At 36.7% G+C, this 27,086-nt stretch overlaps 1 protein-coding gene across 2 annotated transcripts in view; it reads left to right on the top strand.

Moving 5' to 3' along the window:
• The window catches only part of SUGCT (succinyl-CoA:glutarate-CoA transferase), a 714,309-nt gene that overhangs the window by 88,407 nt on the left and 598,816 nt on the right, over window positions 1-27,086 (top strand). For both annotated transcript variants that reach the window (XM_038562658.1, XM_038562657.1), the window contains exon 7: window positions 7,550-7,641. In XM_038562658.1, the coding sequence (XP_038418586.1) occupies window positions 7,550-7,641 (92 nt within the window). The remainder of the gene's footprint in view (window positions 1-7,549; window positions 7,642-27,086) is intronic.

The raw sequence follows: 27,086 nt of genomic DNA, 5'->3' as shown, positions 1-27,086 counted from the left end.
TTTGTGGTTTCATATAGATTTGGGGATTATTTTTCTAATTCCATAAAAAGTGCTATTGGGATTTTGATGGGGATTGTGTTGAATCCATAGATGGCTTTGGGTAGTGTTGACATCTTAACAATGCTAATTCTTCCAGTCCAAGAGCATGAGATATCTTTCCATTTAATGTGTCTTCAGTTTCTACCATTAATGTCTTATAATCTTCAGTGTATAGATCTTTTATCTTTTTGGTTAATATATTACAAATATTTATTGTTTTTGATACTATTATGAATAGGATTGATTTCTTAATTTCTCTTTCATATAATTTGTTGTTAGTGTATAGAAATGCAACAGATATTTTTTAAGATTTATTTATTTGAGAGGGAGAGAGCACGAATGGGGGGAGGGGCAGAGGGAAAGAGAAACTCTTAGCCGGCCTCCCCCCTGAGTGCAGATCCCAGCATGAGGCTAGATCCCACAACCCTGAGATCATGACCTGAGCCAATACCAAGAGTCAGATGCTCAACTGACTGAACCACTCAGGTGCCCCAAATGCAACAGATTTTTATATTGATTTTGTATCCCAAAATTTTACTAAATTTGTTTCACAGTTTTTTTGATGGAGTCTTAGGGTTTTCTATGTGTAGGATCATGTCATTCACAAAAAGTTTTAGGGATCCCCGGGTGGCTCAGTGGTTTAGCACTGCCTTCAGCCCAGGGCATGATCCTGGAGACCTGGGATCGAGTCCCATGTCCGGCTCCCTGCATGGAGCCTGCTTCTCTCTCTGCCTGTGTCTCTGCCTCTCTCTCTATGTCTATCATGAATAAATAAATAAAATCTTTAAAAAACAAACATTTTTATTTCCTCCTTTCTGATTTGGATGCATTTTATTTCCTTTTCTTGCTTAATCGCTCTGGATATGTCTTCCAATATTATGTTGAATAGAAGTGGTGAGAGTAGGTACTATTGTCTTGTTCCTGATTTTAGAGGAAAAGCTTTTACTTTTCACCATTTGGTATGGTGTTAGCTCTGGATTGGTCATATATGGCCTTTATTATGTTGTGGTATATTCCCTCTATATTAAATTTGTTGAGAGTTTTTATTATAAATGGATGTTGAATTTTGTCGGGTGCTTTATCTGTATCTGCTGAGATGATCATGTGATTTTTATTCTTCATTTTGTGGATGTGATGTATCACATTGATTGATTTGTGGATGTTGAACCATCCTTACATTCCTGGAATAAATCCCACTTGATAATGATGTATTTAAAAATGTTCTGTTGAAATTGGTTTGCTAATTTTTGTTGAAGATTTTTGTATCATCAGGGTCATTGGCTTGTAATTTTATTTTTTTGTAGTGTCCTTGTTGGTTTTGGATAATCCTGGATAATCCTGGCTTTGTAAAGAGTTTAGAAGCATTTCTTCCTCTTCTGTTTTTTCACAGTATTTGAGAAGGATTGATATTCTTTTTTAAATGTTTAGTAGAATTTACCAGTAAAGCCATATGGTTTTGAATTTTTGTTTTTAAGGATGTTTTTGATTACTGATACAATCTTCTTACTAGTTATTGTTCTATTCAGATTTTATATTTCTTCAAGATTCATTCTTGGTAGGTCATATGTAGGAATTTATCTGTTTATTGTAGGTTGTCTGTTTTTTTGTATAATTGTTCATGATAGTCTCTTATGTCCTTTATATTTCTGTGGCATCAGCTGTAACTTATCTTTCATTTCTGATTTTATTTATTTGAGTTCTGTCTCTTTTTTCTTTGATTATCTAGCTAAAGATTGCCTGTTTTGTTTATCTTTTCATATTTATCTGTTCTGATTTTTGTTATTCCCTTCTGTTTGCTAAATTTGGGCGTAGTTTTTTTTTTCTAGTTCCTTGAGGTGTAAAATGAGGTTGTTTGACATCATTCTTTTTTTCTCAATGTAGGCACTTATCACTATAAAATTCCCTCTTTTACTGTATCTTATAAGTTTTGTTAACTTGTGTTTTCATTTTCATTTGTCTCAAGATATTTTTTGGTTTATCTTTTGGTTTCTTCTTTGATCTGTTTTTTTTTTGAGCATATTATTTAATCTCTGCATATTTGTGAATTTTCCAATTTCTTCTTATAATTGATTTCTGGTTTAATACCTTTATGATCAGAAAAAGTGCTTAAGAAGGTTTCAATCTTCTTAAATTAATTAAGACTCATTTTGCAGACTAATATATGATCTATTCTGGAGAAGGTTTCATGTGTATGCTTGAGAAAAATGTGTGTTTTGCTGCTGTTTGATGGAATGTTCTATAAATGTTCAGTCCATCTGGTTTATTGTGTAGTTTATTTTATTTTATTTATTTCTTTTTAAAGATTTTATTTATTCATGAAAGACACAGAGAGAGAGAGAAGCACAGACACAGGCAGAAGGAGAAGCAGGCTCCATGTACAGAACCTGACGTGGGACTCGATCCCAGGTCTCCAGGATCACACCCTTGGCTGAAGGCAACGTTAAACCACTAAGCCACCCAGGCTGCCCTAATGCAGTTTAAGTGCAATGATTTCTTATTGATTTTTTGTCTTTATTATCTATCTGGTTTTGAAAGTGGAGTATCCAAATCCCCTACTGTTACTGTATTACTGTCTATTTCTCCCTTCATGTTTCTTAATATTTGCTTTAAATACTTAGTTTCTTATATGTTGGGTGCAACATAAATATTTACAAATGTTATATCCTCTGGCAGGATTGACTTTTTTTCTCATTATGTAATGCCCTTCTTTGTCTTAAAGTTTATTTTACTTGATTAAGTATAGCTATTCCTACTTTCTTTTGGTTCCTTTTTCATAGAATATCTTTTCTATCTTTTCATTTTCAGTCTACGTACTTAAAGTTTAAGTAAGTCCCTTGTAGGCAGCATACAGTTGGATCTTTTTAAAAAGATCCATTTAGCGACTCTATGTCTTTTAATTGGAGAATTTGGTACATTTTCATTAATTATTGATAGGTCTGGAACTTACTATGTCATTTTGTTAATTGTTTTCTTATTGCTTTGTAATCGTGTTTCTTCCTCTTTTGTTTTCTTCTGTGATTTAATAATTTTCTGTGGTGGTGTGCTTAGATTTCTCTCTCTTTTGTATATCTGCTATAGGTTTTTGCTTTGTGCTACCATGACACTTGTGTAAAACATCTTATAGTTGTAACAGTCTATTTTTGTTTTTCATTTTTTTTCTTTTTTAGATTTACTTATTTATTTGAGAGAGAGAGAGAGAGAGAGAGAGAGCTCATAGGGACAGAAGGAGAGGGAGAGATAGTCCTAAGCAGACTCTGCACCCAGTGTGGAGCCTGACGTGGGGCTTGACCCCCCAACTCTGATATCACAACCTGAGCTGAAACCAAGAGTTGGGCACTCAACTGACTGTGCACCCAGGTGCCCCAGTAATGGGCTATTTTAAGCTGATAACAACCTAACTTAGACGTATACAAAACTTCCAAATTTTTACATTCTCTTCTGACATTTTAAGGATTTGATGTCACGACTTACATTTTTTTATATTATGTATCCATTAAGAAAGTACTGTCATTATGGGAGTTCTTAATACTTTTGTCTTTAAACTCTTATATTACAGTTATATAAGTGACTTAGCCACCACTATTACAACATTAGAATATTCTTTTTTTAAAATTATTTATTTATTTATTTATGATAGTCACACAGAGAGAGAGAGAGAGGCAGAGACATAGGCAGAGGGAGAAGCAGGCTCCATTCACTGAGAGCCCGACGTGGGACTCGATCCTGGGTCTCCAGGATTGTGCCCTGGGCCAAAGGCAGGCGCTAAACCGCTGTGCCACCCAGGGATCCCAATATTAGAATATTCTGAATTTAGCTATATATTCACCTTTTCCAGTTAGTTTTATACTTTGATACATTTCAGTGTAACTAATTAGCACTCTTGTTTCAGCCTGAAGAACTTCTTTTAACATATCTTGTGAGGCCGGTCTAGTGGTGATGAAGTCCTCTAGCTTTTGTCTGTCTGGAAAATTCTTTATCTCTTCTTCTGAAGGATAACTCTGTTGGATAGGATGTCCTTGGTTGGCAATATTTTTCTTTCAACACTTTGAATATCTCATTCTACTCCCTTCTGGCCTGCATGTTTTTTGTAAAATCCACTGATAATCTTATGACAGTTTTCTTGTATGCAACAAGTTGCTTTTCAGTTTCTCCCTTTGTCTGTAACTTTTGACAATTTAATTAATAATGTTTCTTGGTGTGAGTCTCTTTAGATTCATCTTATATGGTACTTTCTGGGCTACCAGGATCTGGAGATCTTGTTTTTTCCTTCAGATAAGGGAATTTTTGAGGCATATCTTTAAATAAGCATTTGCCTCTTTCCCCCTCTCTTCTTCTGGGACCTCTTTAATGCGTATATTGGTCTTTTTGATGATGTCCCATAAGTCCCTTAAGCTATCTTCACTCTTTTTCCTTTTGCTCCTCTGATTGCATATATTCCACTGCTTATCTTCTAATTTGCTGTTCTTTTCTTCTAGTTGATCTAGTCTGTGGTTGAGTGTCTTCCATTGAATTTTTCACTTTAGCTATTGTATTCTTCAGCTCTGTGATTTCTGTGGTACTTTTTAATATTTTCTCTCTCTGTTGAAATTATCACTTTGTTCATGCATTGCTCTTTATCTTGGTGAGTATCTTTATGATTGTTATTTTGAACTCTGTCAGATAAATAACTTATTTCCATTTCCCTCAGATTAGTTTCTGGAAATTTACCTTTTTCTTCTGTTTGGGACATATTCCTGTTTCTTCTTTTTTTTTTTTCATTCTCTGTGTTGGTTTTATATATTAGCTAAAACAGCCACCTCTCTCAGCCTTGAGACTGGTCTTGTGTAGGAGATGAATCTCATCAATCACCCTGGCCTAAGCTCCAAGTTTCCTCAAATCTTTGTGATTGTCCAAGCCACTGACTTTGTTCTTAGTGGCTCCTAGAGGTTGAGAGTGTGCCAAGATCCATCAATGTCCCCAGGGGGATGATAGCAGTTAGCACCTAGATGCAGGCTGATTAGAAGCTGGATTTCAGATAACAGCTGGAAAAGCATGCAAACTCTTTCCGGGGAGACACTGAAAGATGGTGTTTTGCTTTCTCTTTCTGCACTGAGCCCGAATATATAGCCATTGAGTTTACTCCTGAGCCTGTTTAAAAACTGATTCTTTGTTTGGTATAGCCCTGTGGGATTTGTGAATGCAAAACCCATTGGCTGTCAGAGCCAGGTGATTAGGGGGCAGTAGGTACAAAAGAGCTGGTGTGCCAGATATGTGTATAAGTTCTTTCCAGAGAGATGCTGGTGACCTGGCATTGTTGGAGTGAACTTGAGTGTGACCCACTGGCTCTTTTGGGTTCCAGGTAGGATTGCAGTCAGCACCTAGATATATGTTAATTACAGTCCAAATCCTCAAATAGCAGCTTGTAAAGTGTGCAGTGAGACCCTTTACAGGGAAAAACTGGGAGATGAATGGTTTTGCCTTGTCCCTCTGTCCCGATAGCTGTGATTAGTGCTGTGCACCTGTTAACAACTTCTTTTTCTGTTTGTTATGGTCCAATGGGACTTGTGAATGTAAGCTCCATTGGATATCTGAGCTAGGTGTTTTGGAGGCCTGTATCTCAGCTGGGAGCCTTAAAAGTTGGGGCATAAGATATGTGGTCCAAACCCTTCACTCCTAGAGGAGAAGCTTGGAGTTGGGGGGTTCCCTCCTGATTATATGGTGCTATGCCTGGAGTGGGGTTTATGGCAAGAGTATGACTCAGCCTTTCCTACTCATTTGCATGTGGGTATTTTATTTGCTTATTTTTAAAGATTTTTTAAAAAAATTATTTACTTGAGAGAGACATAGCACAAGCAGGGGGAGCGGCAAAGGAAGAGGAAGAAGCAGATTCCCTGCTGAGCAGGGAGCCCAATGCGGGGCTTGAACCCAGAACCTTGGGATCATGACCTGAGCCAAAGGCAAATGCTTAACTGACTGAGCTGCCCAGGCACCCCTAGATGTGGGTATTTTCTCTATCACCAATGTGTACAAGTCAAACAACTAGTTCTGAGTTTTGCTCAGAGGGAATTGGTCCACATGGAGCTGTGCATTTGGTATGTCTGTGGGAGGAGAAAAATTCAGGAGCCTCTACCATTTTGGTCAAAAACAAAATAAAGCAAAACAAAAACTTACTTAGTTTCCTTATTAATTTAGTTATAGATTTTTTTAAAAAAATTATTTTATGTGACAAATATTCATTCAATGAATGTTATTGAATTCTATTCTCATGCTGTGAATACAGTAGTAGATCAAATAGAAAAAAAGTTCTGGAACACACATTTTGGTAGGGAGGAGACAGAAAATAAATCAGTAAACACAGAGCGATAGTCTATATCTTGTGATAAATGCTATGAGGACAAATGTAGTCAGGCAAGAGGGATTAAGAGTGAGAGGTGAGAATACTCTTTTATAAAAGTTCTCCAGGGAAGGTCTCTCTGGTAAGGAGATTTTTTTTTTTAAAGGAGACATTTGAGTGCAGATTTGGGGGATGTGAGAGAGTGTGAGATATGTGGATATAGGAGTGAAATAGAGGGAGAAGCTTCCAGGTGGCTGGAGAAGCAAGTGAGGATCCTGACGCACCCCTTTTGATCTTTTTAAAGTGAGGTATGCAGGAAATTTCAGCTAATAGCTGATGGGTGTAGAAGGCTTTTCATGTGTCCTCTCTCTGGTTGATAACATAGGATTTGGAGACAGATTCATGTAACACCTGAAATAGCCTTTATTATTTAAAGTAAGTGCCAGGACTGAGGAGAGCAGGAGAAACTATTTCTTGTGTTCTCTTGATTTTTGCTGATGGAAAAAGAAAAACAAAATGAAAAGAAAAGTAATACCTTCATCTTCTCTTTATAATCTTAAAAAGCACTGTTAGGTCATCTAATGATATTATTTATGTTCAAAATTTTTAATCATCATTTATGTATATGTTTGCATACCTAAGAAAATATTTAAACAGAATCCAGTCTGACTTTGTAAATTGTTTAGTATAGAACAAGAGTAGCGTGTATGAATGGAATCTGGGAGGTAAGATTAAATGAGTGAATCAGGCTCAGGCATTAAGGAATATTAAGAGTGGTGGAAGAATGGAAAATTGGATAACTTATTTCCCTGTGTAAAGGGAAGAGTTGTTACTTCACTCTGATTGATTGTTGCATGGGCCTAGTTTTCTTATTTTTCAAGAAAATCCATAAAATTTGTATTTTATGTGCTATCTCCTGCGTTTTGAAATGTTGGAAACTAAATAGAAACATTTCAGGACCCTCTTCAGGCCAGATAGAATATTCTTGCAGGTGGGATCTGGCCCTCAAATAACCAGTTTGCAGCCTTCTGGGGTATACGATCATAAATAATTTTTATTGCTTCCTTTTCAAGGGATACTATCAATCTCACAGTAATAAATTGCTGCAAGATTTCTGGCTACAAAGGATTTTAACACACTCTTGTACTCTTGTTCTCCCCTGCCTGATGCTGACTATGTCTATTCTTCTCATTTTAGGATATGGTCAGACAGGTCCACTGTCTCAGCGAGCTGGTTATGATACTGTTGCCTCTGCTTTTGGTGGTCTGATGCATATCACAGGGCCTAAGGTAGGTATCATTCTTTAGAATATTCATAAATTTTCCCCCGTTTATTCCAAAGGAATTTTCCTATTCACTAACCTATAAGTTTAAATTTGAGTTAATTTTAAAAAGAAACTAGGGAAGATGAATTCTTATTGAAAATGGAAGTATTGGGATGCCTGGATGGCTCAGTGGTTGAACATCTGCCTTCAACTCAGGGCATGATCCCAGGTCTGGGGATCAAATCCCACATCGGGCTCCCTGCAGGGAGCCTGCTTCTCCCTCTATGTCTCTGCCTCTCTCTCTCTGAATCTCTCATGAATAAATAAATAAAATAAAATAAAAAAAGAAAATGGAAGTACTTATTACAAATATACTTGTTAAATGCCAATATGGCCCCATGGAAAATAATAGTCTTCTTAGTGAGAAGCAACAGATCAAGTGATAAACATATTTTGCATTTGTATTCTAATTATTCAGGCTTGATATAGGCACCTGGGTGTGATTTACGGATATTCCTTCTGTGAAGGAGAATGGCCGACTAGACCGGATCACAGATGGCCATTTCTATTAGAGTACCTTCATGTGGCACATGTACATGGTGGAGGGTCTCTTTTTCCCTCTGGAATATTAATTAGTGGTTATGTATTTTAAAATTTGTTACTTAAAGCCTCGGGTGGAGTTATGTCTGCTTGTTATGAACATTAGGTTCTGACAGTGGGAGAATTATTTGATTTTATAGCAATCCCTCTTTATTGATAATAGGTTGGGAATTTCCTTAAAAGTATATGGATGGCTAAAATGTGTTTGTTCAGATCGAAGACTCATAGAAAACGGGCTCTTTGAGAAAGAAAACAGTAAGAATGGTATGAAAGTTAAAAAACAATTGTGTGAAAACCTAATAAATAAAAATAATAAGACATCCATTTCCAAAACAGCTTGGATTGTTAGATGTGAAAACTTCTTTCACTTAGGTGTTCCTTTCTTGAATCACTTGCATCAGTGAATGCTTCAGGTAATATGGCTGCGGTTTTGTGATAAACAGAGGCAGAGTGACCTCACTCAAGTCTTCTCTTTGGTAGCCTTGACTTCTTTTTGTTAATTTTAAAACAGCTGGTGGGATTTCATTGACTTGAAATATGAGTATTTGTACTGTTGTTATCTTTTATTTTCATGAGTCTAAGGAAGAAAAATGTATGACATTTCCATAAAATATTTAAGGGTGCCACTTTTCTTTCCATCCACTGGGAGAGTGGAGCATGGATCTCTCTCTCTCTCTCTGCTCTATCCCGTAGAAGTGCTTCTGTATGAGATGTTATTGTTGTGAGTGGTTTTATTGTAAGAGTGCTGAACTCAACCATGAACATGTGAAAAGATCTCAGGCTTTTAAATTTGTATGTTCATGTGTTAAAATGAACCAACTCGGAAAGGGCCATTGTGAAGGGTGCCTTTGCACTGTGCTCTATGGAGAGCCACATGTCATGTGCTCAGCCTTGGTATTCCTCAGTCACTAAACAGCCTTTTCTCTCTTCCATTGTCCTACTTGGGATAGTTTTGTTCTAGTTAAACAAATAATGACAATGTTGATTGAGTGCTTACTATGTATGTGCCCAGCACTATTTTGTAGACTTTACATGCATTTGGTAAACTTAACTTCTGGATACCGTATTTCTTTCACATGGGCACACCCTTTCTTCTTAATTCATTGATTCAGTGGCTGGGTATTCCTTAAAATATTCCTAAGGCACATACTCCTTCTGGATGCTGGAAACTGTTAGGCACTGACAGTATGGCAGGCGATGGGGTAAGCACAGTTATTAAGTAGAGAAAGCACATATTATCAGACAATAAGTCAATAAAAAGAACTCCGAGAATGGGCTCTGGGGACTCCTGGTGTCTCAATAGTTGAGCGTCTGCCTTTGGCTCAGGTCGTGCCCCCGGGGTCCTGGGATCAAGTCCCGCACTGGGCTTCCCTGCATGGAGTCTGCTTCTCCCTCTGCCTGTGTCTCTGCCTCTCTCTCTGTGTCTCTCATGAATAGATAAATAAAAATCTTAAAAAAAAAAGAAAAAGGGCTCTGTATACTATTGACATAAGTAACAATGTGCCTTAGACTGTTAAAATACTTCCAAAGTTCTTTGTAAAATGTGGTTTGACAGCCAGGAATAAAAGCAGAAGGGAAGAGACTTAGGCCATGTTGGGAGTTCCCTTTAGAAGAACTTCTCAATATCAGCAGTGTTTTATACCTCTTGGCAGAAGAGGGATCACTTACGAAAGCCCTGGTTAATTTTTTTTAAAGATGTTACTATTTATTCATAAGAGATACAAGAGAGAGAGGCAGAGACATAGGCAGAGGGAGAAGTAGGCTCCCTACAAGGAGGCCAATGTGGAACTCGATCTCAGAACCCCGGGATCATGACCTGAGCCTAAGGCAGATACTCAACCACTGAGCCACCCAGATGCCACCCTGGCTAATATTTTCAGCTAGCCAAAACAGATGCATTATTTCCAGTTATATCATGCTATTTGTGAACTTTTATCTACCTGCACAGCTGTGTATTCATGCTGTAGCATATCTGCATCTTGTCAGATGACTGAAACCTGGGCCTCTCCATCATATATCATTATCCTAAGGCTTCATTGCATCACTGTGTGCAGTGCAACCCAACATCGCCAGGATGCTTGGTCAGGGATGGCTTCTCTGAGGACCAGATGTTTAAGGTGGGACCCAGTTAGGCATTAGCCTGATGATCAGAGGACAACACCATGTGTGACGTCTAACTGCTGGGGAGTTTGTTAGGTTTGAAGAGCTAAAGGAATGCCAGTGTTTCTGGGTTGTTGTGAGCTGGTAAAGAAGGGAGAAAATTAGGTTGGAGAGGTAGAATGTGGTAGCTGAACTTATTGTTTAGGGACTTTTTATTTTACTTAACAGTTTGATTAGAGAAGATTTGCACATTTTTTTAGTGATGATCTAATATATATTTCTGCTTAGAAAATGAGCAACAGTCCCAAAGTATAGACTAGTATTGTGCTTATTAAAGAATGTTTTTTAAATAATGGGATAATAATTTCAGTTTTTAATCCCAAAGGGGCATTACTTAAGTATATAACGTAGGATAGAATTTGTGAAAACAGTCTTTATGATGAAATTTAGGCAAACTAGTTACAGTTGATTTGCATCAAATCTAAAGTCTAGCCTTCTAGGTTAGGTGTGCTGTGGTGTTGTCAGTAGGATTCTTACTTGCTTGTGTGGAAAGAGAGAACAGGTGCCTACACTCTGCTAGACCCATGCTTGGTGTTTTACATATGCTGTTATATGGTTTGATCTTCACATTGATCCTCCCAGGTAGGTACTGATAAATTCTGTAACTACAGCTTAGATAACTCGTGCAGAGTGCTGCCTTGGTATATAAAGCCAGACTTTGAATCCAGGTTTGCTTTACTTCTTATACCCTGATGCTTATATCCACTCTCCATACTGCCTGAAAAATGAATCCTGGTTTTTATTATATTTCCATCTTGCTTATGCATGCTACATGGTATGATATGTTAGAGTTAGTGAATCAACCATTTTGGAGTAGTGAGAAAGCATTCAGTTAAGAGCCTGGAGGTTTGGCTCTATCTGATTTACTCCTGTGTAATGTTACTGGCTGCCTAAAAGGTGACCCTTTCTCTTTTTTTTTAAAGACTTTATTTATTTATTCATGAGAGATACAGAGAGAGAGAGAGGCAGATACACAGGCAGAGGGAGAAGCAGGCTCCATGCAAGAAGCCTGATGTGGGACTCAATCCTAGGTCTCCAGGATTACGTCTTGGGCTGAAGGCAGCGCTAAATCACTGAGCTACCCGGGCTGCCCAAAAAGTGACCCTTTTATGAGGCTTAAGACTATGGTCTTTGTGCGTTGCTACTGTAACTACGCCTAGAACAGTCTGGCCCTTAGTAAGCACTCAATAAATACATGTTGGATGAATGAATGAATACCTGGCCCTGTGCTATGTGATCTTGAACATATCATATAGCTTCTCTGTGTTTCAGTGAAGTGCATCTGAAAGTGATACATACTTTCTCTTCAAGATATTGTAATAAGCAAATAAAATGTATTTTTTTAAAACATAAAAGCACAAAATTGGGTATAATGTAAAGACAGTGCACAAAATAATCATCAAGTGCTTGGTATATCTGCAGATTTCTTGGCTCCACTCTTAAAGATACTGATTTGTGGGCTTTAACCCACAAATGCATATTTAATGATGGCCTCAAATATTTCTGATGAAGGTGGTTTATGGATAACACTTGGAAACATTATGAGAGGTGTTATTATTGAAAACCCCTTTGCATTAAAGGAGGCAGCAGATATTCTTTGATAGTCTCTGACTGAAGTTAATGACTTACTAAGGTCTATATATTCTGATTAAAGTGTAATCTTGTGTTTCAAACAAAATCATTTTTTTTTCATGTTCATGGCTCAGTGCTAACCAGTTATTTCTCCAAACAGGATCTGTCTAGCTATCTAACTTTTTTTAATGCATAGGGACTATGGAGGGGGGATCAGGAACAAAATCAATGAGTATGAGATTATGGAAAGTAAATGATGGATAAATATGAAATATGTGTTCTAAGAAATAATTCACCTATAATTTTTACATTTAAACATCAGGAAGGATTATATTCATCAATCAGTGAACAATGATATATTGATTATATGGATATAGTTTTTCCCCTTGGCAGTTTTTTAAACTAAGACAACAGAGTTTGCTGCATTGATTGACTCTTCCTTTCATGAACTGTTTCTCAGCCAGTGATGCTGTTTGATAGCATTTTACCAGATTTCATATTTTGAGAGTCAATTCTCTCAAACCCGGCCATTGTTTTATCAAGTAAGTGTATGTCATGTAATAAATCGGTTGTAGTCATTTCAACAGTCTTTACAGCATTTTCATCAGGAGTAGATTCCTTTTCAAGGAACCACTTTTTTGCTCATCCATCAGAAGTAACTCCTCATCTGTTGAAGTTTTATTATGAGATTGCAGCACTTCAATCATATCTTCAGTCTCCAATGGTAGCAGCAGAGATCACTGATCACAGATTACCATAACAAAGATATAATGAAAAATTTTGAAGTAGTGTGAGAATTACCAAAATGTGACAGAGACCTGACATAAGCAGATGCTGTTGGAAAAATGGTGCTGACAGACTTCCTTGATGTAGGGTTGCCACAGACCTTCAAGTTATAAAAAATACAGTACCTATGAAGTGCGATAAAGTGAATGGCATTAAAACAAAGTAGCTATGGCCCTTCTTAACATACACGCACATACAGACACACACTTTCCTCTTTTAAAAATTCTACTATATTTGATCATTGGTTAAAATGATCATATTGGTTAAAATATTGGTTAAAATATATTGGTTAATATATATATTCCTCAACATATTTTTATAACACTAGTGCCTGGTGAAGAACTTTGTACTCATTAAATATTACAAGAATTATGAGTTTTTAGGCACATCAAGTATATTTTCTTATTTTATGACTCATATCAGGATAATATGTTTCCAAAAAAAAGGATAATATGTTTCCTTGATCTTAATCTTATTAATTAATTATAAATTTTAATATATTAGTAAAAGACATTAAATAATCAACTTGCCCTTATTCATGTAACATTCTAGGTGACACTACTTAAACATAGCTAATCATTGATTAGTCAGAGTTAACGATGTGACTTGTAAGTTTTATTTATATTTTATTTTAATTTTATTAAAAATAATTTGTTTTATAAATAATATATATTCATTATAAAAAGTTAGTTTTAGTTTGTGACCACTGAAATATTAAAGGGAATTTTCTGAGTGCAAAGGAGAGATCAAAAGTGGCAAAGACAGATCATCTAAACAGAAAATAAAGAAGGAAATAATGAGTTTGAATGACACACTGGATGAGTTGGATGTAACAGATTTATTGAGAACATTCCATCCTAAAACAACAGAATACACATTCTTTTCAAGTGGACATGGAACATTCTCTAGAATGTATTACATATTAGGTCACAGAACAGGCCTCAAGAAATACAGAAAGATTAAGGTCATACCATGCATCTCTTCTGATGACAATGCTATGAAACTAGAAGTCAATGACAAGAAAAAATCTGGAAAGACCACAAAGACATGGAGGTTAAAGAACATGCTATTAAACAATGAATGGGTCAACCAGGAAATCAAGGAAGGAATTTAAAAAATGCATGGAAACAAATGAAACTGAAAATACAATAATCCAAAATGCTGGAGATGCAGCAAAAGCTGTCCTGAGAGGAAGGTATATAGCAACACAGGCCTACCTCAAGAAGCAAGAAAAATATCAAATTAGCAACCAAACCTTACATCTAAAGGAGTAGAAAAAGAACAACAAATGAAGTCTAAAGCCAGCAAGAGGAAAGAAGTAATAAAAAGTATTAGTAGAAATAAATGATACAGAAACTAAAAACAAAACAAAACAAAACAAAACAAAACCACAGTAGAACAGATCAATGAAACCAAGAGCTGGTTCACTGAAAAAAATTAATAAAATTGATAAACTTTAGCCCGAGTTATCAAAAAGAAAAGAGAGAGGATCCAAATAAACTAATTCACAAGTAAGAGGAGAAATAACAACTAGCACCAAAGAAACACAATTATAAGAGAAAATTATTATTATTATTTTTTGAAGATTTTATTTATTTATTCATGGGAGACACAGAGAGAGAGGCAAAGGTATAGGCAGAGGGAGAAGCAGGTTCCCTCTGGAGGGCCTGATGTGGGATATGATCCTAGTACCTGGGATCACGCCCTGAGCTGAAGGCAGATGCCCAAACACTGAGCCACCCATGGGTCCCATAAGAGAAAATTATGCAAAACTATATGCCAACAAATTGGACAGCCTGGAAGAAAAGAACAAATTTCTAGAAACATATAAACTTCCAAAACTGAAACAGGAAGAAATAGAAAACTTGAATAGACCAATAATCAGCAAAGACATGAAATCAGTGATTAGAAGACTCTTAAGAAACAGAAGTCCAGGGCCAGATGGCTTCCCAGGCAAATTCTACCAAACATTTAAAGAAGAGTTAGTGGGGTGCCTGGGTGGCTCAGTTGGTTAAGCAGCCAACTCTTGACTTCAGCTCAGATTATGATCTCAGGGTCCTGAGATTGAGCCCTGGGTCAGGCTCTGCTCTGAGTGTGGATTTTCTCTCTCTCTCCCCCTCTGCACTACCCTCCTCTGTTTGTACATGCTCTTTTATCAAAAAAATAAATAAGGAAAGAAGAGTTAGTATTTATTCTTCTGAAACTATCCCAAAAAATAGAAAAGGAAGGAAAACTTCCCAATTTGTTCTATAAGGCCAGTATTATTACCCTGATACCAAAACCAGATAAAGACTCCACTAAAAAAGAGAACTACAGATCAATATCCCTGGTGAACATGGATGGAAAATTTCTCAATAAAATACTAGCACACTGAATCCAACAATACATTAAAAGAATCATTCACCATGATCAAGTGGGATTTATTCTTAGGTTTCAAGGATGGTTCAGTATTTGCAAATCAATCAACATAATACACCATATCATGAAAAGAAGGGTAATACCACATGATCATTTCAATAGATGAAGAAAAAACCTTTGACAAAGTATAATATCCATTCATAATAAAAAGCCCTCCTCAGAGTAGCTTTAGAGGAAACATACGTCAACATAATAAATGCCATATACAAAAATCCCTTAGCTAATATCATCCACAATGGGGAAAAACTGAGAGCTTTTTCTCTATGATCAGGAACAAGGGAACTTTCAACCCTGTTATTTAATATAGCACTGGAAGTCCTAGCCACAGTAATCAGACAACAAAAAGAAAAGGTATCCAGATTGGCAAGGAAGAACTAAAACTTCCACTATTTGCAGGATGACATGCTGCTATATATAGAAAACCCAAAAGGCTCTACCAAAAATCTGCTAGAACTGATACATGAATTCAGTAAAGTTGCAGGATTCAAAATCAATGTATAGAAATCTGCTGCATTTTTATACACCAATAATGAAGGGCCACAAAGAGAAATTAATGAATCAATTCCATTTACAACTGCACCAAAAACAATAAGATACCTAGGAATAAACCTAACCAAAGAGGTGAAAGACTTGTACTCTGAAAACTATAGAAAACTGATGAAAGATAGTGAAAAGATACAAAGAAATGGAAAGACATTCTATGCTCATGGATTGGAAGAACCAATATTGTTAAAATGTGTATATTCTTCAAAGCAATGTACAGAGTTAATGCAATCCCTATCAAAATACCACCAGCATTTTTCACAGAGCTAGAACAAACAATCCTAAAAATTGTATGGATCTACTAAAAGACTTTGATTAGCCAAGGCAACCTTGAAAAAGAAAAGCAAAGCTGGAAGCATCACAACTCCAGATTTCAAGTTATATTACAAAGCTGTAGTGATCAAAACAGTATGGTGCTGGCACAAAAACAGATACATAGATCAATGGAACAGAATAGAAAACCCAGGAATGAACCCAAAATTATATGGTCAATTAATCTTGGGCAAAGCAGGAAAGAATATCCAATGGAAAAAAGACAGTCTCTTCAACAAATGGTGTTGGGAAAACTAGACAGTGGCATGCAGAAGAATGAAACTGGACTACTCTCATACATCATACACAAAATTAAATCCGAAATGGATTAAAGCCCTACTTGTGAGGCCTGAAACCATAAAAATTCTCGAAGAGAACACAGGCAGTAACCTTTTTGACATCAGCTATAGCAGCTTCAGTGTAGATATTTCTCTTGAGGCAAGGGAAACAAAATAAAAAATAAACTACTGAGACTACCTCAAACTAAAAAGCTTCTGTACAGGGAAGGAAACAATCAACAAAACTAAGCGGCAACTTTCAAAATAGGAGATTTTTGTAAATGGCATATCTGATAAAGGGTTAGTTTCCAAACAAAGAACTTACCTAACTCAACACCCCCAAAACCAAATAATCCATTTAAGAAAGGGGCAGAGGACATGAGTAGACATTTTTCCAAAGAAGACATCCAGATGGCCAACAGACACATGAAAAGAGGTTCACCATCACTGATCATCATGGAAATGCAACTCAAAACTACAATGAAATATCACCTTGCACCTGTCAGAATGGTTAAAACAAAATACGCAAGAAACAAGTGTTGTCGAGGATGTGGAGGAAGGGGAACCCTCTTGCACTGTTGGTGGGGTTGCAAACTGGTGCAGCCACTCTGGAAAACAGTAAGGAGTTTCCTCAAGAAGTTAAAAATAGAACTACCCTACCATCCAGCATTGTACTACTAGGTATTTACCCCCAAAATACAAAAGTACTAATTCAAAAGGATATATACACCCCAACATTTATAGCAGCATCATCTATAATAGTCAAATTATGGAAACAGCCCAAGTGTCCATTGATGGATGAATAGATAAGGAAGAGATAGTGTATACATACAGTGGAATATTAGTCTGTCATAAAAAGGAGTGGAATCTTGCCATTTACAACGACATGGATGCTAAGCCAAGTAAGTTAGTCAGAGGAAGGCAAATACTGTATGATCTCACTCATACATGAAATTTAAGAAACAAAGCAAATGGGCAAAGGGAAAAAAAGAGAGGCAAGCCAAGAAACAGACTCTTAACTTTGGAGAACAAGGTGATGGTTACCTAAAAGGAGGTGGGTGGGAGGATGGATTAAATAGGTGATGGAGATTAAGGAGGGCATTTGTGATGAGCTCCAGGTGTCATATGTAGGTGTTGGATCAATATATCATACACCTAAGACTAATAATTCACTCTGTTAACTAACTGGAACTTAAAAATTTTAAAAAAGGAGTTAAGCAATGCAGGAAATGATGGATTAGAAAACAACAAATTATCCTAATTTCACCATTTAGAAGTTACTAGTAGTAATATTTGGTGAACATCATTCCAGACATCTGTTTATGCTTTATAAGTGGACATATTCAGAGGGTATGATGAATGGAAATAATTTCATAACAACAAGATCATAATATATCTTGATCATAATACTCTTGTTAATTTAAAGCAAATAAGTATTAAATTTAGTTGAATTTAACTGGGGAACAATAAACTGAAGTGGAAGGCATTGCTCAAATTTAGCTAAATGTTTCTTCTTTACAAAAATAATTGTTCATAACAGATCCTTTCAAGGTTGAGACGAGAGATTATGAAAACCTTTAAATGACGCGGAGTGATTTTATGCTTTGTTAACTACCTTCATGTTCAATTTTAAACATTATGTGTTGATTTTGTGCTATGAGTAAATACTAGCATTTCTCCTCTATCTCCCTTTCATCACTTCCCAATTGTTGCTGATTAGTACTTAGTTAAAGTTTAGTTAGCATTTATAGTTAAGTGCTTTTACTCACTTACTCTATCTCTAATACCTGCTCTGAGTCAAGTTCCATAGCATTGAAGTTCTGGATTCTAACAATCATTTCCCCAGCTTGGAGTTGCCTGAGGAATAGAAATAGGAGTGAGGTGAGGTTGAAGAAGAGGTGTGGTATGAGAACAAGCTTTTCAGGACTGCAGTCTTTACTGGGGCAATCTTTATGGGACTGCAGTTTCTACTGCCCTCTTTCTTAGACCCCAACAAGTGCACTGTGATAGGCCAGCCAAGGGTGTATGGAGCTTCCATATTTATGGACAGGGCAAATCCTGGTGGCACTTTTTGCCTTGGTTCTGGCCCTTAGACTTTTTCCTTTAAGGTTATTTAAAAATTTTATTTATTTATTTTATATATTTATTTTATTTTATTTTATTTATTTTAGAGAGACAGTACAAACTGAGGGGGAGGGAGGAGCAGAGGGAGAGGGAAGAGGAGGGGGAAAGAATCTCAAGTAGACTCTGGGTTGAGTGTGGAGCCCGACGCGGGGCTCGATCTCATGACCCTGAGATCGTGTGTGACCTGAGCTGAAACTAAGAGTCAGATGCTAAACCGTCTGAGGCACCCAGTCATCCCTCCTTTAAGGGTATTTTTGTTAATTTTTTCTCAGAGTCCATTCCCCCCCACCCCCTCTGCTTTTATTGTGCTTCTTTTCTATTAGAGTTTTGGTCTGGATTCTTAAGATTTGGTCCTCTAAACCTGTTTTTTCTTAATACTGTCTGGGCAAGGAAGAAATGAGTAGCTCTACTACATGGGTGCACCTCAATCTTTGGTTCTTTTTTGTATGACCTAGGGAAAACAAAAAAGTAAACCAAAAACCAGAAAAACCACATGAACGAAGATGATGGGGAAAGTATAGATGGGTTGGTAGAATTGTGCCTTAATATGTCTGTTCACTAGCAGAAAATAGGAACTTTCCAATTGTAGTTGTATTTTCCTGAATAAAACTATTGTAGCAACATTTTGCTTATTAAAATTATAATTTTGTGGGTCACATAACATTTCAAGATAAAAATATCCTAAGGATAAACCATACATTGATAAACTACAGTTTTATGATAATAGATGTTTTGGGATAGCATCCAAACAATGGAAGACATTTAGTGAGATAGAACAAATTTTAATAAGAGTTTTCAAATATAATTACTACAGAAGTTATAAATAATGATTCTCAAAGTACTGAATTTTTAGAATTAATAACATATCATACACGTTAGAATTTCCTAACATCTCCCAGAAATATAGTGTATTGAAGGATCTGATTTATTAAAACTTATTAAAGCTAATGAATATTATAACTGTGGTAAGGAATTGTAGTTTGGAACAGTGAGGCCATTTTGATCCATATCAGAACAGTTGTGCTCTATAGTGCAAAGAGCATGGACTTGGAAGGTACAGAGAGTTCAAACCCAGCCTCTGCTATTTCTTATCTAAGTAACTTTAGACAAGCTAAAAAATTTTGAACCTCCGTTTATCCATCTGTAAAATGGCAATAATATACCTATTTGTCATGGTTGTCATTAAGATTAGACCTATTTTGTGCCTAAATAAGAGTAGGTGCTCAATAAATGGAATACTTGAATTAATGTCCTATTATATAGAGTCCAGTCCTGAAAGGACAACAACCCTATTAGCTTGTCCACCCATCCCACAAGATTTCTAGTAACTCTCCAACTTCTTATCAGGAACTTGCTGTTACTTTACCACCTGAATCTACGACAATGCCTGGAACATAGTGGGCCCCCAAATATTGGTTGACCGAATGCAGGTATACATTTACGTGTGTTAAAAAATTAGATCCTAGGTCAGTTCAGTGACACTGCAAATAAGTTTAGGGAAAATAAAAAATCCTGTTTTTTTCCCTTGTGTACAACCAATTTGTTGTTTGACTTATTGACTTATTCAATTTAGTTTAATTAGTTTAAGTGGAATTGGATTTATTTATTTATTCATTCATTTATTTTTAACATTTTATTTATTTATTCATGAGAGACACAGAGAGAAAGAGAGGCAGAGACACAGGCAGAAGGAGAAGCAGGCTCCATGCAGGGAGCCTGATGTGGGACTCAATCCAGGGTCTCCAGGATCATGCCCTAAGCTGATGGCAGCGCTAAACTGCTGAGCCACCCGGGCTGCCCTATTCATTTATTTTTTTAAAGATTTATTCATATTTCAGAGAACATAAGAGAATGTGAGTGGAGGGAGGGGCTGAGGGTGAGGGAGAGAATCTTAAGTAGACTCCCTGCTGAACACAGAGCCCAACTACAACGTGAGGCTTGTTCTCTCAACACTGAGATCATGACCTGAGCCAAAATCAAGAGTTGGATGCTTAACCGACTAAGCCCCCCGGCACCTCCAAGAGTGACTGACATTAACACTACTAATATTCATTGCTGAGGTATATTTGATGTTTTTTCTGTTATTCCATAGAATGTATTTGACAATGTAGTTTTGTTTTATTTTCCTCAAAATTAATCCCTAAAAGGAAGTAAACACAAAGACAGAATCATCTGTGAAATTAATGAAAGAATGCATAAATCCTCAAAGTCCTCTAAAGCAGGGTTCTAATAAGAGATTTCACACACATGCATGCATATACACACACACAATCTCAGTCTTTTAAGAAATGAACTATATTTCTTTGGAGAGGAAAGGACTCTTTTATTTGAGTTAAGTGTTTACACTACCCTGAGATCATGACCTGAGTCCCAAGTCAAGAGTCAGATCCTTAACTGACTGAGCCACCCAGGCACCCCAAGATGCGATTTATTTTTGCTTCACTCCATGAAAGACTTAAAAAAGAAACAGGCTGGGACTGCCTGGGTGGTTTAGTGGTTGAGCATCTGCCTTCGACTCAGGTCATGATTCTGGGTTCCTGGGATCGGGTCCCGTATTGAGCTCCCCGCAGGGAGCCTGCTTCTCCTTCTGCCTATGTCTCTGCCTCTCTGTGTGTCTCTCATGAATAAATAAATAAAACCTTAAAAAAAAAAAAAAAAGGAAACAGGCTGAATTATCTGCTTGTAGTCTGTGGATTTTCTCTTATTCATAATCTCATTTTCCCCTGACATTTCCTTTTGATCACCAGTCTAAGATTTTCTCATCTAAAAAATCGTATGTCAGTATTACATAGACTAAGAAATAAGGGTGTGTGTATATTATCCTTTTTGGGGTGAGGAAGTCTCAGCACCTAGTCTGTTTGGGAGTGAGGATTCTTAATGGTCAGTAGTTCTTGTTATAGAGGCTGTTACTGTTACCATCTTTCTAAACTGTCAAGTAAATACAATCAGAATTTGGATAAATTATTTTTATTTAGCATTTTACTGAAATTATTTATGTTGATTCTTTTGATATCATCAGTATCAATTTTTTTTAAAGATTTTATTTATTTATTCATGAGAGACAGAGAGAGAGAGAGGCAGAGACATAGGCAGAGGGAGAAGCAGGCTCCATGCAGGGAGCCCGACATGGGACTCGATCCTGGAACCCCAGGATCATGCCCTGAGCCAAAGACAGACACCCAACTGCTGAGCCACCCAGGTGTCCCCATAGTATTATTTTGATTTCTATCCACTTTTGTTTCACATTGCAGAATAAGAAGATTATTATAGTTTATCTATATATAGCACTGGTACTCCTGGAATTGTAATACTGAGTTGATTTGTAAACACCAAAAATGCCAGAGAAATGTCAACAAGTTGGAAACATCCCAAAGAAATGTTAAAAAGAAAATAAACTTTTTTTTAAACCAGGAGGAAAGACTAAAGTAAATAAACAGTTTATTTAAATATTGTAGGACAAAGGAGACATTTAATACCAATATAGAAAGGAATTATAGATTGGGATAATTGTTTTGAAATATTGTTTGTGTTACGTATGGGTAATATTTATTTTTTTCAAATTCTTCTCAATTGGAGGATGGCCATTTTTGGATATTGCACCTCTGCAAACTTCAAACTACGGGTGTGTCCCAGTCTCGCTGTTCATCCCTACATCTAATCTGTGATTCTGCAATGTAGGCCAACACTCACTCCACTTCTGCACAGACTCTGTTTCCCATGCTTCCAACTTTAGTCATCCTGCCTCGTCTGTCTTCGCCATGCTGTCCAGGAACTTCAGCTCTCACGGTTTTCTGGTCAAGTCCAGTTCCTGTCATTATCTTGAGCCATTTTCACATCTTCTTTGATGATCAACTTAGCACCTTCACTGAATGGTCTCAGGAATTAGAAATCTGGGTTTGCACGTTCAGCCTGCCATTCAGTGCAACATTAGACATGTTGTCTGCATTTAATGTCTCTCTCTCTGTAAAATGGAGAAGACATCTTTCTAAAATGGTGGTTGTAAAATTGTAAAGTGATGGTAGAAGCATCACACAAATCACATGCGAAACCATGCTGTCATCTTACCCAGTGCCTGTTCTATAGTCATGTTTATTCAGTGATGATGAATTTGATAAACCAATTTATATGTTCACATTTTATATTTTGTGTTCTTTAGGAAGATTCCATTTTGGGATGTATTCTCTGATTGCATGTTCCATACCACAAATTCCTTGACCATATTATCTCATAATCTTGTAAATCCATTGTCCTATTCATTTCGCCTCTCACCTTTCTTTTACTCCATTTCCCCTGCTACTGTCCATAATTTAGAAGAAATAGGATGATGGGTCTCTCTCTGTTGGTTCTTAGCTTGAGGTATCCTGTGCTCTACCGATGGTTTTCATCTGGGGTTGTAGTCCCTACCCCTACGCGGGGGGAGTTTTAAAATGACATATGAGGTATTTGGGTTGTTCTTAGCATTTTAGTACTTGGGATTGGGATGGATAAACATCCTATTGTATGAGATGGGCTCATAATTCTAAAAATCTCCCCCCAAATGCTAATGGTGTCCCTATTGAAAGCACTACTAGATATCCAGGACTTTTGTTCATCCTTTATGACCTATTTCCTTTGTTAGGCAAAACTTGCCACTTCTTTCTTGTGTTTCATTATAATTTTCATTATACTGTTAATTGTATGTCTGTTTCTGTCTTTAGAATATAAAGGGCATAATTCAGAGAGAGTGTCTTAGGGACACTTACTTTTGTATCCTAGAGTATAATACAGATCTCCTACATAGTCCTACATAGTAAAATACTCTCATGGTTTGTTACATATGATTTTAGTCTCTCTCATTGTTCCAGGAAGTATTCAGCTTCTATTTGATAATAAAAGGTTGATAAAGTTGTAGCCACGTCTATGGCATTTGAGATTCTTAAAGTTCTTTAAGAGACATAAAAATAAAAAGAGAATCTTTCCTCTTGGGTAGACCCCTTCATATAAACATCTCATTTTCAGAAAATGTGAATAAGAGAATTTTTGGGTTGTGACTGTTTGGAAAAATATGGTAAAAATATTTGAAAAAATGTACAGCCTGAGGTAAAGATTAAAAAGTATTTAAACAAGTTTCTTTCTAATGTTTATGTTTTTTGAATCTTATAGTTGAAAGATCTTTCCTCTCTCTCTTTTTTCTAATTTCAGTAAATGGTTACTTTTGAGAGCTTCATGTTTATTTTGAGTCATTGTGCTTTGAAAAGTTTATAATCAGAGAAGATCCTGAAAAGAATGGCCAAAATTATCCCTGGGATATAAAATAGTGTTTTTTGTTTTTCCCCCAATGAAAGCCTGTTGGGACTGGGTTTATTTATTGTAAATAGGGCAAAGAAATGATTTGATTTCTGTTTTAATCCATGGGGACAGAATGTGGAATAGTTATTTTCATTGTTCATAGAATAATGAATAAGAGAATGTGAGCTCACATCAGAGAAGAGATTTTAGTTAGCTGAATGAAGAGCTTTCTGACCACTTGGGTGTTGACCAATGCAGTGGATAAAGAAACAGATCATGCCGTTTCTACTAGCATGGTGGGATAGAAGGATACTGGGCCTTGAGACAGGAATCCTAGTCACACTTATAATGTCTCTGAACCTCATTTTTTTTTTCATTTGTAAAAATGAGAATACTGATGCACATCCTGAAAGATGTCCTCAGATTCAATGAGATAATGTGTAGGCATTCCCTTTTCTGGCGCATGGTATGTACTAGATACTCAGTAATGGTTCTTCTTCCTCTGGAGAGCTTTAAGGAGAGGAGGATAAGCATCTCTACTGGAAGGTTTAGAAATGTATGTGTCTAAAGGTAGCATGTTAGGCCTGATGTCTCTGAGAGTTTTTACAGCTTTAGGAGTCTTTGTTTGCAGTTTTATTTTGGAAACCAAGTACTAGATTTTTTTTTTAAACTTCTTTTGTGGGAAAGACTTGACCAGCCAAGGATGCAGTGTTTGATTCATACTGCAATTATACACTGGAAGAAGAAGGATGCAGAATGTCTTGAATTACCTTTTGAACCATTGAGAATTTTGGTGGAAAGTTAATGAGAGCTTAAATTCTGAGTGAGCCCTCCCTTAAGAGATTGGACTGCAGGGCAGATCACAGCGTGTATTCATTTTTATCTACATAGGATCAGGGTAAAGTGACTGTAAAGGAGGAGTTTAAAGAGGTCTCTATAGGGCAGTATGCAGCTTTGAGAAATAAGGTTTAGCTCAGTTCGTCTTAGGTTCGAATCACAGTCTTTTCACCCATTGTTGTTCCACTGACTGGCCGTCAGGCACCATGACCCTGTTTGGTTTATTTATTTATTTGACAGTGAGAGAGAGTGCATGCACAAGCACGGGGAGCGGCACGCGGAGGCAGAGGGAGAAGCAGGCTCTCTGATGAGCAGGGTGCCTGATGTGGGACTCGATCCCAGGACCTGAGCTGAAGGCAGACGCTTAACTGATTGGGCCACCCAGGCGCTCCAAGAATTTTAAATTTTAATAAAGCTCACATTTGTGTTAGTAAATCATAATTCCTGTCCTGACAGGTAAGGATGTTTAGGAACTTTCACCACAGAAGAGGGTTGAGAACTGTACCTTGTACCCTTGTTTTTCCTAGGTAGGTACTCCATCTGCAGTGTGTGCCAGTTCTCTTCATGGTCACTTGTGAGCCTTACAAGTGAGGCTTGTAAGCCTCACTTTTCTTTTCTTTTCTTTTCTTTTCTTTTCTTTTCTTTTCTTTTCTTTTCTTTTTTTTCTTTTCTTTCTTTTCTTTTCTTTTTTTTCTTTTCTTTTCTTTTCTTTTCTTTCTTTTCTTTTCTTCTTTTCTTTTCTTTTTTCTTTTCTTTTCTTTCTTTTTTCTTTTCTTTTCTTTTCTTTTCTTCTCTCTTTCTCTCTCTCTTTTTCTTTCTTTCCTTTTCTTTCTTTTTTTTTCTTTCCTTTTCTTTCTGAGGTAGAATTTAGTGATTCATCAGTCTTATATAATACCCTGTGCTCATTACATCACATGCCCTCCTTAATGCCCATTACCCAGTTACCCTATTCCCCACCCTCCCACCCCTCCAGCCACCTTCAATTTGTTTCCTATGATTAAGAGTCTTTTATGCTTTGTTTCCTCAAGATGAAACAGATTTCATCTTGTTTTGTTTTTCCTCTCTTTCCCTATCATCCTCTGTTTTTTTTTTTCATCCTCTGTTTTTTTTCTTAAATTTCACATATGAGTGAAATCTTAAGGTTTTTGTCTTTCTCTGACTAACTTATTTCACTCAGCATAGTACCCTTTACTTCCATCCATATCATTGCAAATGGCAAGATTTCATCCTTTCTGATGATTGAGTAATATTTTATTGTATATACACAGCATATCTTCTTTACCCATTCATCTGTACATGGACATCTGGGCTCTTTCCATAGTTTGACTGTTGTGGACATTGCTGCTAGAAACATTGGGGTACAACTGCCCATTTGGATCACTATGTTTGTATCTTTAGGTAAATACCTAGTAGTGCAATTGCTGGGTTATAGGATAGCTCTATTTTTCACTTTTTGAGGAATCTCCACACTATTTTCCAGAGTGACTGCACCAGCTTACACCAGAAGCATAAGATGGTTCTCCTTTCTCCAAACCCTCGCCAACATCTGTTGTTTCCTGACTTGTTAAACTTAACCATTCTGACTGGTGTGAGGTGGTATCTCTTTGTGGTTTTGATTTATAGTTCCCTGATTCTGAATGATGTTGAGCATTTTTTCATGTGTGGGTTGGCCATTTGTATATCTCTGGAGAAATGTCTGTTCATGTCTTATGCCCATTGTTTGACTGTTTTTTTGTTCTTTGGGTGTTGAGTTTGATAAGTTCTTTATAGATTTTGGATACTAGCTCTTTCTCTGATAAGACATTTGCAAATATCTTCTCCTATTCCTTAGGTTGCCTTTTAGTTTTATTGATTGTTTCCTTTGCTGTGCAAAAGCTTTTGATCTTGATGAAGTCCCAGTAATTCGTTTTCAGTAAGCCTTGATTTCTATTCTACTAACAATTATTGTGTAATAAATCACCCCAAAACTTAATGACTTAAAACAAGAACAATTATTTTATTAACTCTCATAGTTTCCATGGGTCAGGAAATTGGGAAGGGCTTAGCTGGGTGGTTCTCACTTGAAATTTCTCAAGCAATTGTAGTGAAAGCAGGAAGAGTGGGGGCCGGATCAGTTTGGGGCTGCTGGGGATCTCTTCATGTAATCTCAAGGCTTCTCCGTGTAGATTCTTTACCTGGGGATTCAGGGTCCACGTTCACAAGTGTTCCAGTGAACAAGGCAAAGGCACCATTACATACATGTTTTGTGATGTGTTGTTGAAGTCATGCTCTAACTTTTCTGTTGCATTTTATTGCTTCTTATCATGTTACAAGCCCACCCTGATTCAAGGACCAGGAAGTGGCAAGGTACTAGAACGGCCAATGGGATGGGAGATATTGCAACCGTCTCTGGGAAATATAATCTGCTAGTCTTTCAGTATGCTGCAATGCTACATAAAGAGCATGTGGAATTTAGGCGCAATCTTTTCACTTTTGGAGAAATCTATTAGTAACAACAGACTTTTTGTAGCTTTAATTGATCCTTTCATGGCTTTGTCTGTGGTGAAAATTGGTTATGGACTCAGTTTTAACA

Source organism: Canis lupus, chromosome 18 (assembly GCF_011100685.1).
Source record: "Canis lupus familiaris isolate Mischka breed German Shepherd chromosome 18, alternate assembly UU_Cfam_GSD_1.0, whole genome shotgun sequence".
Classification (NCBI taxonomy): Eukaryota; Metazoa; Chordata; class Mammalia; order Carnivora; family Canidae; genus Canis; species Canis lupus.
The sequence above is the reverse complement of the archived record's forward strand: the minus strand, read 5'-3'. Positions and strand labels throughout refer to the sequence as shown.